Raw genomic sequence first — 20000 nt, forward strand, 5'->3', positions numbered from 1 at the left:
AAGTAGATCCTGGGGGTGATACGTTGTTGGCTCAAGGGATCTACTTAACTGCCTCTTTACATTAATTACCCTTGTCCGCCTGTGAATCACTTGTTGATCCAGCGTTATCACATAGAAAAACTGGCCCTTAGGGAGTCCCACGGAAATGCCACACATTAAATGATTAATCAGCCATATTACCAGCGTGGTTGTCCTGATAGTGTAGTGGTCATCACACCCGACTAGTGATCAGGGGGACGTGGGTTCAAATCCCGCTCAGGGCAATTACAGTTTTCCCCAGAAGTTGTCCAGTGTTGAGTTTCCTGTAACTTTCTATATATATATATATATACCGTATAATTTCTTTTTTTGAGTAGAACGTATTTCGTAGAGCGCTCAACTCAATCGATTGAGGAGCAATAATTATGACTTCAAACAAGTTTAGGTTCTGTAGCATTAAACGATGGTTACTCGTGAAACCTAAACTTGTTTGAAGTCATAAAACTCTTTAATAAACGTTTCGCTCTTCGGGCTTCCTCAGTATAGAGTGTACAGGGTTAAAAATACTTGTACACTCTATACTGAGGAAGCCCGAAGGGCGAAACGTTTATTAAAGAGTTTTGGCCACGGAAGAAGTTCGCTGTTTACTCTTTCTACACAAACTACAATTTTCGAGTGCAAGCGTGTAGTATCCTTTGGATCCTTCTTCCAAGCGGCATCACCGTTGGTAAGCCAATCTCCATTCAAAACATATTGCCGTGAGTGGGAATCGAACCCGCGTCCCCCTGGTTACTAGTCGGGTGTGCTAACCACTGCACCATCACGACAACCCTGCTGGAAACAGAGCAATCGGTGAGGTGATTGGTTAGCCGCGGGGTTCCCCGGCGTTTAACATTCAGGAACAGGACGTACATCGGATCACCCGAGGATGATTCACAGGCTACCAGCTAATAACAAATTATATTTTTGAATCAACAAGGCTGGAAATCCAACGATGTCGTCCCAAGCTAGTAGGATCCGAAGGATACACAACGCTTTGCTGGAAATATTAAGTAATTTGAGTGTACAAATAGCGACAGCGAACTACTAGCAGAACCATTGAATGAAAAACATATTGCCGTGAGTGGGAATCGAACCCGCGTCCCCCTAGTTACTAGTCGGGTGTGCTAACCACTGCACCATCACGACAACCCTGCTGGAAACAGAGCAATCAGACAGGTGATTTGTTAGCCGCGGGGCTCCCCGGCGTTTTATCATTCACGAACAGGACTACATCGGATAATCCGAAGAAGATTCACAGGCTACCAGAAATACCAAATTATATTTAGAATGAAGAACTGGAAATCCAACGATGTAGTCACGAGCCAGTACGAAATACTGACTGATCCATTTTGAATGAAAAAACACATATGCCGTGAGTGGGAATCGACCCGCGTTCCCTGGATTACATGTCAGGTGTGCTAACCTGACCTAACTAACCTAACCTAACTCACGGCATATGTGTTTTTCATTCAAAATGGATCAGTCAGTATTTCGTACTGGCTCGTGACTACATCGTTGGATTTCCAGTTCTTCATTCTAAATATAATTTGGTATTTCTGGTAGCCTGTGAATCTTCCTCGGATGATCCGATGTAGTCCTGTTCCTGAATGATAAAACGCTGGGGAGCCCCGCGGCTAACAAATCACCTCTCTGATTGCTCTGTATCCAGCAGGGTTGTCGTGATGGTGCAGTGGTTAGCACACCTGACATGTAATCCAGGGAACGCGGGTTCGATTCCCACTCACGGCATATATGTTTGTCATTCAAAATGGATCAATCAGTATTTCGTACTGGCTCGTGACTACATCGTTGGATTTCCAGTTCTTTATTCTAAATAAATAAATAAATTAATAAACATATATACATATACAATATAATTTCATTAAATTTTGAAATACTTATTATAGAGTTTGTTATGTTGTGCTTTATTAATTGTTGAAGTTTTTAGTAATGTATCTAATATAGAAACACCAATGTTCCGCATATCATTGCTTGTATTTCCAGCTAAAATTTTACCAACAATCACTTCAAATTTTTGATAAGCTGTTTTGGATTATTGAAAAATATAACATTTCCACCTCTTTGTTTTTTTCGAATTCCAGAACCTTTCATTGTTTTGACTGTGTTTTCATAATGTTCAATATATGCCTTCAATGTAACTCTTGCATTATCTATTCTTTTATTTTCCATATCTAGCAGCTTCCGAAATGGAACCACTTTTAAATTGTTTAGTTATAGCAGCCTTATACTCTTTTCATTGATTTCGTCTTATTTTAGCATCATATATTCATCATATTTTTTGTCTTTTTGTTGAGTCATTTCTGGTTGATGTAATACCTTATCAACAGAATCATAATTTTGAATACCAAGATTATTCAATATCTCATTATCCATATCTTCATCTTCTAATCCATAATCAACTTCTTCTTCTTCATATTCAGAAGAAAGATCTTGTGTTTCAGAAAAATATTGAGGATCAACATCATTTTTTTTTACCTTCTAATATATCTTGCAATGATTCTTCATAGGTAGGCGGCTTAGGAACAAGTTGTTTTTCTTTCTGTTGTTTCTGTCTGTCGTTTTGTTATTGGCATTTTTAAGTTACTGGTGATAACATCATCAGGTTTTGTTGTTATTGGTTGAAACACCTTTGAAAAAGATGCTTGACTTGTTTTTTGATCCAAATCATGCCGTATAATAATATACCTATATGATATAAATTACGATTGTACTGATGATAATATTGGAAATTATAAACAGTTATCTGATTTTATGCCAAATAAATGCTTTAAAATTCTTATTTGCGGTCCAAGCGGATCGGGAAAAACAAACATTAATGCATATGATTTACAATTTGCTTTATGATGACAAAATCTATTTGTATGCAAAAAACCTTGAGCAATCAAAGTATCAAAATCGATTGAACATGTTTCAACCATTAATTGATGAAGTTGGTTACGAAATAATTGAAGCAAGTAACGATCAAATTATACCAGTATCTGACAGATGATAATCAAAAGCTTGTAATATTCGATGATTTTGTTTGTGACAAAAACCAAAAGCTATTGATTGATTACTTTATTCGAGGGCGACACAAAAATTGTAGTGTGATTTATTTAAGTCAGTCATATTACAAAACTCCAAAAGATATTAGACTGAACTGCTCACATTTTTGTATTTATGAATTTCCAAGCACTAATTAAAAATCACTTATTTGCTGCGAAAATAATACCAAAAACATCATATGAAAAAGCAACAGGGGATCAATATAGCTTCATCTATATTGATACGCCACGAACAATAACAGCTGAAAACTTCAATGAACAATTATAATCTACACCAACTATATACATTACTTATTGAAACGGTTTATTAGAATCAACAAGTACAAAAATCTTTGAAGGTATACCAGGAGTTGGTTTTAAACTAACTCCAGATGGTAATTATAATATGAATAATAAGAAATTGGTAAACATTAAAGACGGTATAAATAATAATGATGCAATTAATAAAAAACAATTAGAAGATTATGTTGATAGCAAAATAACTGATAAGGATGGTATTGATTTAAACAATTATCAACGTAAAGATAGACAAATTGTTTTATCAACTGATATTAATGCAAATAATAAAAAAATAATTATTTTAGCAAATGGAACAAATAATAGTGATGCTGTTAATTTTTCTCAATTAATCAATTATTTACGAATTGACGGTAAAAACAAAATGGTGTCATTTATTGATATGAATAGCAATCGTATTCAAAATTGTGCGCCAGGTCGTCATGGAACAGCAGATGTTATGACTCATATTCAATTTGAAAAATTTTATCTGTATTTAAACGTTGACGGTGGTAAAATCGAGTTTAAAAATAATATCAATGTGAAACAAAAACGAATTTTTGGATTGCCAGATGCAGTTCATTATAGTGAACCTATAAATAAATTTCAATTCGACAATTTGATTGTGTTAAAAGCTGATAAAACACAGCTAAATGATTATTTTTAAAAAGACTCATCTGGAAATTTAAATATGAATAATAAAAGGATTATTAATGCTTCTGAACCTGTTAATAATAGTGATCTTGTGACTAAAAAATACCATGATTATAATTATGAAGGACAGAATTTACTCGACAAAAAACAACTTTGCTTTAATAGGAACACACGCCTCTGCCAACAAGAAACCGGGGGCAATGCGAGATTCGCGAATGTGTGCAACAAGACAGGAAAAAGGAGTACTCGGTTAAACAGGACGAACACACGATTTAACAAAATGTTCGGTCCCAATATAGTTCTACTAATTGGCCCCTTGGGGAATAACAAGAGAACTCCTAAGACACTAAACTGATTGTGCTCACTAACAACGAGGTAGTGTAACTTGAGTAAAAAAAGAATATGACAAAAAAAAAAAGGAATAATAATAATAATAATGATAATTCGCATACAAAAAGGAGTTATAAACTGTCGGCAACATTCCGGTCCCAAATATACTACTTGGTAGAAACAGTTTATTTCACTCAAAATTTATGCGGACATGGGAAAGTTCTCCAAGAAACACAGCTTTGTAATGGGCCTGATCAGGAAACCGGTTTTCGCTTTAATCTCCACTGAACGCACGTGACCATCTTTAGCCTTGTGGACTATGGTAACCCGACCTAAAGGCCATTGACCCCGATGGGTATTCTCCTCTGTGAGCAAAACGAAGTCGCCCATCTTAAGGTTTCGGCTAACGTAGTTCCACTTGTGGCGTTGCTGCCACGTGATCAGATATTCTCAGAGCCAACGTTTCCAGAAAATGTTAGCTAGGTACTGAATTTGCCGCCAACGTCGCCGACAGTACTGATCTTGCTCGGAGAAAACTCCAGGGGGAATTGATTGGTTTGACCTCAGTAATAACAAATGACTTGGAGTGAGAGGCTCGGCATCTATTGGGTCGTCTGGGTTTGGCGTTAGAGGGCGAGAATTTATGACTGATTCAGTCTCAGCCATAAGGGTCAGAAGTGACTCATCGTTGACAAGTTGCTCTGGAAGAAGGGCCTTGAGGATTCTCTGGACTGCTTGAACGATTCTTTCCCAAACACCTCCCATGTGACTGGCTGTCGGTGGGTTGAAGATCCAATTGATCTCGCGCTGACTTGTAAACGCATTTATCTTCTGTTGGTTCCATTCTGGAACCAAGACAGTGCACTTTGCAGTTCTCGCTCGCCACCATGGAAATTGGTACCATTATCGCTTCTGATGATTTCGGGACTTCCTCTCCTGGCAATAAACCTTCGCAGGGCGTCAATGAACAAATTCGTGTCTAAGGAGTGCGAAATCTCAATGTGGACAGCTCTGGAGGCCAGACAAGTAAACAAGCATCCGTAGCGTTTTACACTGCTGCGCTTGTCTCACTAGAAACAGGCCAAAGTAGTCAATGCTTACGAACGTAAAGGGCGGTCGGTCTGGGGTTAGGCGCTCAGGAGGCAAGTCCGCCTTCTTTTTTTCCCCTGGTGGTGAAGCTCTCTTACGGCAGTAAAGACATCCTCTTAACACACGGCGCACCGCCACACGACCCATGACTATTCAAAATTTCTGTCTTATGGAAGATAACACGTGTTCTCTACCAGCATGGGCTAACTCTTCATGGTACTTCCTAACAATCAAATCCGTTACATGGTGTTTTTTGTGAAGGAGAACTGGATGCTCGACCTTAGTTGGAATAGGTGCGTTTTGCAATCGACCTCCTACGCATAAGATTCCCTCGATCAGTATTGGGCACAACTTGCGAAGGGGACTCTGACTTCATCACTTGAGAAAAATGCTTTTTGAAGTCTTCCCTCTGGACACACTCAACAATTTCCTTTTCAGCCCTTTTTAGGTCATCTACCGAGAGTTCTCCCTTAATTGGCCCTACGTGATTTCCTTCATCTTAATGTCACACTTTGCTGAGTAGGAAAAGCTTGTACTTCAACAACCACGCAACTCCGCTCTCGAGACGATTTCAGGAAGAATAGCGCTCTATAAATGAATTCATGATGCTCTTGTGTGAAATCGCGTACGTCTGAACTTCATGCTTTACCTCTGGGTGATTATCTGGCATGTTCGGTACTGTGACAAGGGAGGGCCAACATTCATCTGATTTCCACAAAAACTCAGGACCATGTAATCGACGCTTATTATGAATTAACTGTTCTGCAGTTAGACCTCTCGAGGCATCATCAGCAGGATTGGATCTCGAGTCAACATATCTCCACTGATCAGGAGACGAACCATCATGAATAATCGACAGGCGGTTTGCCACGAAGGTTTGAAATCTCTTAGACTGATTTTGGATCAACTGATTGACAGAAGTGGAATCACTCCAAAAAATACTCTCTTCGATGGGCAGATCAAGCTCTCTCCGGATCATATTATCCAACTTCACAGATACCACTGCTGCCGACAGCTCCAAGCGAGGGATTGTGATCGCATTTAGGGGCGCCAGACGTGACTTTCCGATGACAAATGAACAATGAATGTTACCATCCGTATCAACCATGCGCAAATAGGAAGGTGCTCCGTAGGCGCACTGGAATGCATCGGAGAAATGGTGGACCTGAGCGTGACTGACCTCTCCAAATGAGTCAGGCTTGTAACATATCTTACTGCAACCTCCGACAATTTAGGTAAAGCAGCTAGCCAATCTTTCCAGTCACTCAGAGCTTGACCTTCTACCTTTTCATCCCAGCAATCTTCTTCCTGCATAACTCCTGAAGAATCATTTTCGAGGATGTGAAGGGCGCCAAGAACCCAAGGGGGTCATCAGCCGAGCTTGCGACTGACAATATACCTCTTTGGGTTGATGGTCTTTCCTTGACAATGACTTTAAAACCGAACTCATCGGTCACAACTCTCCACTGTACTCCTAGAGCATGCTCCGTGGGCATCTCGCCAAAGTCCAAGTTAACAACGGATTTCGCTCGTCGACTCGGAGGGATGCTTGCCAAGACTTCTCCGTCATTGCTCATCCATTTCGTTAAGCTGAATCCACCCCGTGATAACAGCTCAGTCAACATTTTCACAAGTAGCCGTGCTTCGTGACGCGTTCTGACAGAATTTGAACAGTCATCCACGTAGAAATTCGTTTTTACTGTATTCACGATTTCGCTGGGAAAGGTATCCTTGTTGTCTTCTGCTGTTCTCAACAGACAAAAACAGGCACAACTTGGGACGATGTAGCTCCGAAAATGTGGACCGCCATCTTATACTCTTCTGGGGTGCTGTGCAGTTCTCCACTCGGCCACCAGAGGAAACGCAAAGCGTCACGGTCACGTGGATCAACTCCGGCCTGATGAAACATGGACTCTATGTCAGCGATTATAGCGAATTTCTCCTGTTAGAATCGCATCAAAACACTGATCAGGTTATTGTTCAGGTCAGGTCCTTGCATCAACTGGTCATTCAACGAGGTATGTATTTGGCGGCACAATCAAAAACTACACGAACCTTGTCCGGTTTCCTGGCGCAGACAACTGGATGATGAGGAAGGTACCAGACGTTCTTTTCTTCAACAGACAGCTCTCGTGGAGGAATCTTTACTGCGTGACCCTTAGACAAATTTCCGTCCATAGTAGTGTTGTACTTCCTATGAAGTTCTTCACCCTTTAGAAGCCGTCAACGCGAAACATCGCGTGGATGGTCAACTACATTGCTTCTTATCTCGCGTGGACTCTCGTGCCAACTCTCTAGAGCACTAACCCTTCTCACAGCCAGGGTTGTACCTCGAGGCGGGGTATCATTCCTATTTCTCTGTTGAGGTCTACCACTGCTTCTGTCTCTCGAACTGTTCACATTCAAGCGCTGACCAAACATGTTACTTGCAATATCAGCACTTCGCTGAATAAAAGCGGTGAGATCGGAAAATCGTGGGCGTCCCCCATCTCGGAAAATGTTCTGTGCACGCTCAACTCATTTATCTGAAGGCGCGGGGGTAGGCGATCCATAATCTTCAACAACGTTTCAGAGTTTTTTTAATCTGCATCATAACCGGTTTGAGACAAGGTGATCTCACATTTTAGCATCTGAAGAGCAACTTTCCGCAACGCTGATCCGTCAGTTGGCTTTATCATCTGACCCTTGGTTAGTTGATTTACATGGGCTTGAGCAACAATGTGAGGTCTTCCAAACTGATGATACAAGATCTCCCTAGCTTTCTTATAACCACGTTCTGACTCGTACATGCAGCAAGTCTCAATAACTTGTTGGCCTCACCCATACAATACTGGATAAGATACGCCAACCGTTTTCGCGGATCGCTAATCAAACTGGGAATGTTGACATCGAAATTATGAATAAACTGGCAATACTCCAACGGATCTCCATCGAATGTTATATCTCAGTTCTAGGGATATTGAAACCTACATCTAAGGCTGACACTAAGGTCCTGACCAGATCTTCCACCTTACTTTCATGCGTTTTGGTCTGCGTTAGAGGGTTGAGGAGCGCTACTGATAGGTAATGTTGGTAACCTGCCACTCCATCCAGCAACCAATGGGTTTAAGCTATGACTCTTCGTGACTACTGATTCAACCGGAGAAGAAATAGCTTGCCTTACCGGCTCGCTCATAGCCCTTGGCGTCGGAGCAGGACCGGACCTAGGAAACCCTTCAGGGCCCCCGGGCCCTTGGCGAGTACTTCCCAGACTCACTTGAGTTGCATCAAGCGCTACAGGATCGAAAACTGGGACTGATCATACCTTCTCGCTCGCGGTTGCCAATTCGAAATCATGAATCAACTTAAGTCTCTGTGCCTCCTTTTCCAACTGAGCTCGCCTTTGCTCAAGTTCTTGAGTTAGTTTCAGTTGCTGCAGCTTAAGGTGAGCTAATTCACGGCGTTCCTTAGCTTCACGAAGTCGCGCACTTGATGTACTTGCCGCTTGACTGTTTGCAAGACTCTTTGACGACTTTGACAACTTGGAATTCGGGCGACCCTTCATTGAAATCAGTGAAGCCGCTTGACTAATGGAATCCTCAGGTTCTACAGGGGGTGTAGAACGAAACGCTTCACTATCTATCCAAAATTCTATCCTCGACATAAAGTTCTGTCTCCTCTGAACCTGAACCGCAAATGAATCCTCAAAGGACTTTCTTTCTTCATTGTCTGGAAGAAGTGCCAACATAGAGAAATGAATGTCCTCTAAGCGTGAAAACGTGGTGTTAATTAAGTCCTTTTTTAACAAAACCTCCTCAACTCGACCAGAATCACCCGTCAACCTCTCAACTTCATTACACAATCGCGTTAACCATGACAGATAACCACTTCTAGAATTTTTCATGTGGGAAACATCTTGTCTAGAAACGCCTTCATGACCAAAGTGCTAACAAACCACTAACGGCGAGATCCTCGCTGTACTTCGAAGCCATCCGTACTTTCACTTTACTTGTTACATTCGCAAACGATATGAAGGACAGAATTCACTCGACAAAAAAACAACTTTGCTTTAATCAGAACACACGCCTCTGCCGACAAGAAACCGGGGGCAATGCGAGGTTCGCGAATGTGTGCAACAAGACAGGAAAAAGGAGTACTCGGTTAAACAGGACGAAAAAACGATTTAAAAAAATTTTCGGTCCTAATGTAGTTCTACTAATTGGCCCCTTGGGGAATAACAAGAAAACTCCTAAGACACTAAAGTAATTGTGCTCCCTAACGAGGTAGTGTAACTTGAGTAAAAAAGAATATGACCAAAAAGAAGGAATAATAATAATAATTCGCATAGAAAAAGGAGTTATAAACTGTCCGCAACAATAATCTTGGTTCAATAAATGGTAATTTAAATCAATACCAAAAAAAATCAGATAAAATTACATTTAATCAAAACATGGATGCTAATAACTTCAATATACAAAATGTTAAATCTCCTGTTGATAGTCATGATGCAATATCATTATCGTTTTCAAGCAATGAATTAAGTGATTATGCTCATAGAACAGGAACTTATTTTCCAGGTGATATTGACATGCAAAATAACAGTATTTATGGAATTAAAAACGTTGATAACAATAATTCTGCTGTAAATAAAAAATACGTTGACGATAAAATTAGTAAAATTAAACAAAATAGTATTGATTTAACACCATATCTTAAAAAAAATTGAAGCATTTCAATGACTAATGATTTTAATCTCAGTAATAATAAAATTATAAATTTAAAAAAAGGAACTGGTAATAAAGATGCAGTTAATTTAGGACAACTTAACGAAGCTAATTCTGTAATTGAAACCAATATATCAAAAGCATATTTGAAAAAGGTTGGTTCAACTTTACTCACAGGAAATCTTAATAATTACAAAGTAACTAATTTACAAAAAGGAACACAAGATACTGATTTGATAAATTTAAAACAATTAACGGAAGTCATATAACATCACAAACAAATCGTGAAAATGTGTTCGAATATGTTATGAAATTGAGTAGCAAATCTAGTGTTGATTTTGGAATTAACAGTGTTAATCTCGTAAATAATTTTGGAGACATGCCTCATTTAAAAAACAGCATTTCTTTGTTCGTTACAAAACTCAAATCAAAATTCTGAATATAAAGGAAAATTTGATATCAACCTTTTTAAATTACTATGAGACAATTTTTCTTCAGATTATACTCTTGTTGTTGAATTTTACTTTAAAATACGAGGTTTTCAAATATATTCTAATGAATTTCTTTCAATGACAGTTAAACTTTAATCTTTAAACAAGATACTATTAAAACAATCATTAAAAAAAGTGTCAAACGAATATCATTATATTCGATGTATTCTACAAATGCAACCTGACGGTACTTCAAACCAAATTCAAAGAAGATTGTATGTTACTCTGACAGCTACATATGATAACACCAGTCCTAAAAGTCTTCCTTTATATTTCGTTTGCTACGGTATAAAAAATGCTCTGCAAAATAACGTTGATATGACAATATACGATTTTGACAAGTCCTTTGAAACAATGAAAATGTGTATACCAATTGACATGAATGGCTTTGATATTTTAAAAACATCACACTATTTACGCGGTTACCTAATCACCAATTTATCAGATAAAACATTTATTATAAATGGAGGTAAAAGAGTTTTACTTTCTAATAACTCAATAATCAAACAAATTCAAATTATGTATAATACTCTCAAATTTAATTATAAACTACTACACACTGAAACTCATTATGGGTTTCGTTTGTCATTACATGATTTTTTCGTATCGGATCAGAATACACAAAAGCAGACATTTAATATGAATCTAACATTACAAAAAGGAGAATCTAACATTACAAAACAGATATTTTAGAGTCGAACTATTAAATAAAGATGTACCAAACGAAGAGCTCGACATCTTGATTAAATATATTCATTAAAATAATATATATAATAATATAATGACAACTGACCCAAAAATATTTAATATTAATCATATAAGCAAAAATCTATCAGATGAAAAAATTAAAGAAATAAAAGATTTGTATAAATATTATCACAAAAAAGTTTGGTGTTATAAAAAATCATTTCAATATTACCGAAAAATGCATCTATCTACCAATCTTGGTTCAGCTGGCTTATTAGTTATTGGCACAATAACAGGTAGAATCACTCTTAATGTTACTATTTTAGGAGCTATTTCAGGAGCCAGTGTTCTTTTACAAACATATGCTACTGCAAAAAAATATGATCGTAAATTAGAAAATTGCAGATTTGCTTATACTAGTTATTTTGATATATTATCAGAACTCAGAAATAGTTTAAGAAGCGGTGTATTTAATGAATCAATCTTTTTTAACAAATGCTCTATCATAGATAATATTATAATCGATAATTTCCCAACTATTTCCGACAAAATAATGAAAAAATATGATAAAAAATTCACAGTTTAATCAACAAACAAAGCTGATTCAAATATTTCTCATAATCACGCAAAGTCTTTTCGGATTTAGTAATTGGAACATTAAAATTAAAATTATATTTTTCAAAAAGCTTAGATATTACAAATTTGATTGATATTATCCTTTTTCTATCTTTGTTAAGTTGTGATAAAACCGTGTTTATTTGATCAAATGTCTTGCAAACATGGTTTGTTATGGCTCTTGATATTTGTAATTTGTTTTTGTGTTCTATATCTGATAATACATTATGAACATGGTATTTTCTTATATAGACTGGCTTTTTACGTATCCTGTACATATTTTCATAAAAATCGATGTAATTAGTTTTAAACAGCTCATTACCAATTTGTCCACAGTTAATGCATAGTAAACGGCTATTATCCTCAATTATATCAGGTTGTTCACAGCAATTACTTTGTTTGTCCGTGTAATAATCAGATGTTTGATGTTCACAAAATGGACAATTTATATAATTTTGACTTAATTCATCATGTAGTTCAATTGTGCAATTCATGTATATTATTATATGAGATAATATTTTAAATGCATCAACTTCCTGTTTTTTCAAGAATGACATGCTATGGTGATTATGCGAATATTTAAACAAATTGGATTGCAGTATTGGATTTATTATTTGTTTCTTTGTGTTGTTTAAGTATTTAATCGAGTTGTTTTGTTTCATTGCTTATCATAGTGGTATATTTCTTTTGTTTGTTTAAATATTTGTTTCTAAAACTAATAAAGAAAATATATAAGCAATATTATCCAAGCATTGTTTATTTATATTTAGTTTTAGTTGAAAATATTTATAAAAATGCTTAATCCACATGCTTAATCAAGTGTTTTTGTTCAAAACTTGTTTCAATGTTTTGTTCAATATTTTTTTCAATATTTTGTTCAATATTTGTTTCTAAACTCTAAAACCAATAAAAAATCTTTTTGGCTAATATTTACCCCAACCAAAAAAAAGTAATAAATGAGGTAAATTTTTTCGATCAAGCTTCGCAAGATCGAAGAAAATTCAGTTCTTTATTACTTTCCCACCTAGTTGGGGTAGGGCTTTTTTTTCATCCCCGACTTCGCTTCGCTCGTTGCCAAAAAAAGTCGCATCTATATTGTTATTCAATACTGTGATCAGTGTTTTGTTAAGTGTTTTTGTTTCAATGAGCAAGCTCATTAACTGTCACTTCGTTCCCTTTTCGCTTTGCAAGCAAGCTTGATTTCATCACGGGCTACGCTAGTGTCGAGTGCTTTTGTCTGCTGCTATTTTTTACAGCTGTGGAAAAATTTTGGTAGTATTAATGTACTAAACTTCAGCTGCCCTGAAGTGCAGTACATGACTACTTACAAGGCAAACTATAGGGCGTTTTTAGATGGTTCTTTTCTTTCCATAATAACCTATGACGGCACATTAATATGTGCATCTTGTTTAGCAATTAGTAGTGCTTCATATGGTATTATAACATAGCCATTAAGTGAAACATTGTTGTAGAGTTCATTTTTCTAATAACACATTCCCCCCAAATTGTTAAAACTGGTTCGAGCCACCTCAAGATAAACTAGTGCAACGTTAACTCAGTTTTGGATTAGTTTCCATATACATTACGTTTCCTGTTTTCATTTCCAGATATCTTCATGACAGTAATATAACTCAACTCCCAGAAAAAGTTTTCTCAGGACTCACTTCCTTATCTTACCTGTAAGTATATTTCCCAAAGTACAATTTAAAAATATGACATAGCTTTGCGCCTGGACACTCCACAAGGAATTGTCTGACTTAGTTAGAAAGCGATTCGCACAGCTGATTTAAATAAAGTCTAATTAGTAATTAATACGGACCGCTTTAGGTCTAAAATTAAAGTACCGGTAAAATTAAAGTACTCTTTGACCATACCCTTCTAATCTTAATGCTATGTTGCTATATAATTGAGGCCAATTGGGATTAGTTGTAATGCCACGAGTCTTATCTACCAAGAATTAAGTAAAGTCATGATCAGCGAGATCTGGGGAACAAAACTAGAATAAAATTGAATCAATAATTGATTGCATTGTTCTTCCCTATTTAGAATTAAACAATCTTGTTGCTGGCAATCTTTTTTAAACAAAGTGTTAATTACGCAATGGTTTGGTACTTAAGAGCCACCTCTCTTAAGGAGGTTTAAACCAGTTTTAACACTTTCAACAAACTGTACTATTTGGAAGGATTAAATCTCGCAAACTTTTTTACTTCACGGTAATGCTGTAAAAACAAAAATAGACGCTTATATAAATGCAAGCATCAATGTTACGTAATGGATGACTATAGAAACAAAAGAGCCATCTAACCCTAAAGGCCTACATTTTATTTTTAAACACATATATCTTAAAAGAAACTGGGTAACCCCGTCTTTATATTGCTGGAGAGTGAATAGCATACTGGGATGAAACGTTCTTCAAAGTTTGAAGAAAATTATTTGGAGCAGATTCATAGCCACCCTCACAATTAAAAAAAATTAAGATCTCTCTAAATCCGCACTAGAGAATATTTTTAAACTTTGCAAAGAAATTCGTTTTAGCCTACTAATCACTTTTCGGCAATAAAAAATGGGGCTCACCGAGTTCTTTTTAGATATATAAGCACTTAAACATAAGATATAGGGCTTTTTTTTAGATGGTTCTTTTGTTGTCATTGTAATCTATTACGTCACATTAACATGTGCATCTTGTTAAGCAGTTAAAGGTGTTTCATATGGTACCATAACATTGCCATTAAGTGAGACATTTTTGTACAATTCATCTTTCTAATAACACATTCCCTCCAAATTGTTGAAACCTGTTTGAGCCACCTCAAGATAAATTAGTGCAACGTTAACTTAGTTTTGGATTACTATCCATATACATTACATTTCATGTTTTCATTTCTAGAGATCTTGACAACAATAAAATAACTGAACTCCCAGAAAAAGTTTTCTCAGGACTCACTACCTTATCTATGCTGTAAGTATATTGACGCAAATACAATTTAAAAATATGATAGAGCTATGCGCCTGGTCACTCCACAAGCAATTGTCTGGCTTAGTAGTTACAAAACGATTCGCACAGCTGATTTAAATCAAGTCTCAAGAGTGAATAATACGGACCGTTTTAGGTCTAAAATTAAGGTACTCTTTGACCTTACCCTTCTAATGTGCTTCATCTGGAATTACGACATAGCCATTAAGTGAAACATTGTTGTAGAGTTCACTTTTCTAATAACACTTTCCCCCCAAATTGTTAAAACCGGTTCGAGCCAGCTCAAGATAAACTAGTGCAACATTAACTTAGTTTTGGATTACTATCTATATACATTACATTTCATGTTTTCATTTCTAGAGATCTTGACAACAATAAAATAACTGAACTCCCAGAAAAAGTTTTCTCAGGACTCACTTCCTTATATTCCCTGTAAGTATATTGACCCTAATACTATTTAAAAATATGATATAGCTATGCGCCTGGTCACTCCTCAAGCAATTGTCTGACTTAGTAGTTACAAAGCGATTCGCACAGCTGATTAAAATGAAGTCTCAAGAGTAATTATTACGGACCGTTTTAGGTCTAGCGTTAAGGTAATCTTTGACCCTACCCTTCTAATGTTAATTCTATGACGCTATATAATTGAGGCCAATTGGGATAAGTTGTAATGCCACGAGTCTTATCTACCAAGAATTAGGTAAAGTCATGATCAGCGAGATCTGGGGAAGAAAACTAAAATAAAATTGGAACCACAATTGATTGCATTGTTCTTCCTTATTTATAATTAAACAGTGTTGTTGCTGGCGATTTTCTTTAGCAAAGTGTTAATTAAGCAAAGTTTTGGTACTTAAGAACCACATCTCTTAGCGAGGTTTAAACCAGTTTTAACACTTTCAACAAACTCTACTATTTGGTGGGATTGAATCTCGCAAACTTTTTTACTTCATGGTAATGTTATAATGTCATATAAAACAAAAATAGATGCTTCTATAAATGCAAGCACCAATGTGACGTAATGGGTGACCATAGATAAAAAAAGAACTTTCGAACACTAACGGCCTACATTTTGTCTCCAAACGCATATATCTTAAAAAGAAACTGGATGACCCCGTACTTGTATTGCTGGAGAGTGAATAGGATACAAGGATGAAACTTTTTTCAAAGTTTAAAATGATTATTTGGAGCAGATTCATAGCCACCTTCACAATTAAAAAAAATTAAGGTCTCTCTAAATCCGCTCCAGAGAATTTTTTTAAACTTTGCAGAGAGTTTCATTTTAGCCTACTAATCAACTTTCGGCAATAAAAAATGGGGGTCACCGAGTTCTTTTTAGATATATAAGCGCTTAAACATAACATATACGGCTTTTTTAAGATGGTTCTTTTCTTGTCATTGTAATATATTACGTCACATTAATATGTTCATCTTGTTAAGCAGTTTAAGGTGTTTCATATGGTATTATAACATTGCCATTAAGTGAAATATTTTTGTACAATTCATCTTTGTAATAACACATTCCCTCCAAATTGTTGAAACCTGTTTGAGCCACCTCAAGATAAATTAGTGCAACGTTAACTTAGATTTGCATTACTATCAATAAATATTAAGTTTCATGTTTTCATTTCTAGAGATCTTCACAACAATGAAATAACTGAACTCCCTGAAAAAGTTTTCTCAGGACTGACTACCTTAGATTCTCTGTAAGTATATTGACCCAAATACAATTTTAAAATATGATATAGCTATGCGCCTGGTCACTCCACAAGCAATTGTCTGACTTAGTAGTTACAAAGCGATTCGCACAGCTGATTTAAATCAATTCTCAAGAGTATTTAATACGGACCGTTTTAGGTCTAAAATTAAGGTACTCTTTGACCTTACCCTTCTAATGTTAATTCTATGACACTATATAATTGAGGCAAATTGGGATTAGTTGTAATGCCACGAGTCTTATCTACCAAGAATTAGGTAAAGTCATGATCAGCGAGATCCGGGGAAGAAGACTAAAATAAAATTAAAACCACAATATATTGCATTGTTCTTTCTTATTTAGAATTAAACAATATTGTTCCTGGCGCATTTTTTTTTAACGAAGTGTTAATTAAGCAACGGTTTGGTAGTTAAGAGCCACCTGTCTTAGGGAGGTTTAAACCAGTTTTAACACCTTCAACAAACTGTACTATTTGGTGGGATTGAATCTCGCAAACTTTTTTACTTCATGGTAATGTTATAATGTCATATAAAACAAAAATAGATGCTTAAATAAATGCAAACACCAGTGTGACGTAAGGGATGACCATGGAAAAAAAGAGCTTTCTAACTCTAACAGCCTACATTTTGTCTCCAAACGCATATATCTTAAAAAGAAACTGGGTGACCCCGTATTTTTATTGCTGGAGAATGAATAGCATACTAGGAATAAAGTTTCTTCAAAGTTTGGAGAAAATTATTTGGAGCAGATTCATAGCCACCCTCACAATTAAAAAAAATTAAGGTCTCTGTAAATCTGCTCCAGAGAATTTTTTTTAAACTTTGCAGAGAGTTTCGTTATAGCCTACTAATCACTTTTCGGCAATAAAAAATGGGGGTCAGCGAGTTCTATTTAGATATATAAGCGCTTAAACATAAGATATAGGGCTTTTTTTAGTTTGTTCTTTTGTTGTCATTGTAATCTATTACGTCACATTAATATGTGCATCTATTTAAGCAGTTAAAGGTTTCACAGTTTCATTGCGTACCATAACATTGACATTAAGTGAAACATTTTTGTACAATTCATCTTTGTAATAACACATTCCCTCCAAATTGTTGAAACCTGTTTGAGCCACCTCAAGATAAATTAGTGCAACGTTAACTTAGTTTTGGATTACTATCCATATACAATACGTTTCATCTTTTCATTTCTAGAGTTCTTGACAACAATGAAATAACTGAACTCCCAGAAAACGTTTTCTCAGGACTCACTTCCTTATCTTCACTTTAAGTATATTGACCCTAGTACTATTTAATAATATGATATAGCTATGCGCCTGGTCATTCCATAAGCAATTGTCTGACTTAGTAGTTACAAAGCGATTCGCACAGCTGATTTAAATCAAGTCTTAAGAGTAATTAATACGGACCGTTTTAGGTCTAAAATTAAGGTAGTCTTTGACCTTACCCTTCTAATGTTAATTCTATGACGCTCTATAATTGAGGCCAATTCGGATTAGTTTGTAATGCCACGAGTCTTATCTACCAAGAATTAGGTAAAGTAATGATCAGCGAGATCTGGGGAAGAAAACTAAAATAAAATTGAAACCACAATTGATTGCATTGTTCTTCCTTATTTAGAATTAAACAATGTTGTTGCTGGCGCTTTTTTTTTTTAACGAAGTGTTAATTAAGCAACGGTTTGGTACTTAAGAGCCACCTCTCTTAGGGAGGTTTAAACCAGTTTTAACACTTTCAACAAACTGTACTATTTGGTGGGATTGAATCTCGCAAACTTTTTTACTTCATGGTAATGTTATAATGTCATATAAAACAAAAATAGATGCTCATAAAAATGCAAGCACCAATGTGACGTAATGGATGACCATGGAAAAAAAGAGCTTTCCAACACTAACGGCCTACATTTTGTCTTCAAACGCATATATCTTAAAAAGAAACTTGGGCGACCCCGTATTTTTATTGCTGGAGAGTAAATAGCATACTTGGATGAAACTTTCTTCAAAGTTTGAAGAAAATTATTTGGACCAGATTCATAGCCACCCTCACAATTAACAAAAAATTAAGGTCTCTGTAAATCCGCTCCAGACAATTTTTTTAAACTTTGCAGAGAGTTTCGTTTTAGCCTACTAATCACTTTTCGGCAATAAAAAATGGGGGTCAGCGAGATCTTTTTAGATATATAAGCGCTTAAACATAGGATATAGGGCTTTTTTTAGATGGTTCTTTTGTTGCCATTGTAATGTATTACGTCACATTAATATGTGCATCTTGTTAAGCAGGTAAAGGTGTTTCATGTGGTACCATAACATTGCCATTAAGTGAAACATTGTTGTGGAGTTCATCTTTCTAATAACACATTCCCCCCAAATTGTTGAAACCTGTTTGAGCCACCTCAAGATAAATTAGTGCAACGTTAACTTACTTTTGGACTACTAACCATATACATTACGTTTTATGTTTTCAATTCTAGAGATCTTTACAACAATGAAATAACTAAACTCCCAGAAAACGTTTTCTCAGGACTCACTTACTTATTTGATCTGTAAGTATATTGACCCAAATACAATTTAAAAATATGATATAGCTATGCGCCCGGTCACTCCACAAGGAATTGTCTGACTTAGTTGTTACAAAGCGATTCGCACAGCTGATTTAAATCAAGTCTCAAGAGTGATTAATACGGACCGTTTTAGGTCTAAAATTACGGTACTCTTAGACCTTACCCTTCTAATGTTAATTCTATGACGCTATATAATTGAGGCCAATTGGGTTAGTTCTTATCTACCAAGAATTAGGTAAAGTCATGATCAGCGAGATCTGGGGAAGAAAACTAAAATAAAATTAAAACCACAATTGATTGCATTGTTCTTCCTTATTTAGAATTAAACAATGTTGTTGCTGGCCCTTTTTTTTTTAACGAAGTGTTAATTAAGCAACGGTTTGGTACTTAAGAGCCACCTCTTTTAGGGAGGTTTAAAGGGGAACTCAAGGCTAATTTTAATTTTTTTTTGTATTGATGTTGACATTGGATGGAGTAATTTTACAGGGATAATTTATATCGACGATGAATGATTTTATGAAAAAATCGGTCCAAAGCTTCGGACTGCACCCGCCATGTTGCCTTTTCTTCGCGGGATCTTAAACGGCCAGCGGATTAAGATGTGACGTCAAATCGTGAAGGGAGCAAGCAAAGGGCTTACGCGTCCCTTGTGTTTTGCTTGAGAAGTCTTGCGAGCTTGCCGAAGTGAGTATATTGAGCTTGTCTAGTTTTAGTCGCGCCGAAATGTCTGACGACGAAACCTCCTCACATTCATCTCAATAAAGTCTTTCTATTGACGATGAAAATATGCCCGAAAATGTGATTCGGCCGTACCAGTCCGAA

General features: G+C 36.2%; 1 protein-coding gene and 2 non-coding genes across 3 annotated transcripts; 2 read left to right on the forward strand and 1 right to left on the reverse strand.

Moving 5' to 3' along the window:
* The first annotated feature begins 190 nt into the window (after positions 1-190).
* On the forward strand, positions 191-263 carry Trnat-agu (transfer RNA threonine (anticodon AGU)). Its single transcript has one exon. It is a non-coding gene; the product is annotated as a tRNA-Thr (tRNA).
* Positions 264-1697: 1434 nt separating this feature from the next.
* Trnat-ugu (transfer RNA threonine (anticodon UGU)) lies at positions 1698-1770 on the forward strand. The gene has a single exon. It is a non-coding gene; the product is annotated as a tRNA-Thr (tRNA).
* Positions 1771-6006: 4236 nt separating this feature from the next.
* LOC137988621 (uncharacterized) lies at positions 6007-6543 on the reverse strand. Its single transcript, XM_068834609.1, has one exon. It carries the CDS (start codon positions 6541-6543, stop codon positions 6007-6009), a length of 537 nt encoding a protein of 178 aa, XP_068690710.1.
* Between the last annotated feature and the right edge of the window lie 13457 nt (positions 6544-20000).

The sequence above is a fragment of the Montipora foliosa genome, unplaced genomic scaffold, assembly GCF_036669935.1.
Source record: "Montipora foliosa isolate CH-2021 unplaced genomic scaffold, ASM3666993v2 scaffold_423, whole genome shotgun sequence".
Taxonomy (NCBI): Eukaryota; Metazoa; Cnidaria; class Anthozoa; order Scleractinia; family Acroporidae; genus Montipora; species Montipora foliosa.

Bases quoted from the DNA above. Each gene is read 5' to 3' on its own strand.
- LOC137988621 (XM_068834609.1), bottom strand. From the start codon at position 6,543: ATGGTTGATACGGATGGTAACATTCATTGTTCATTTGTCATCGGAAAG.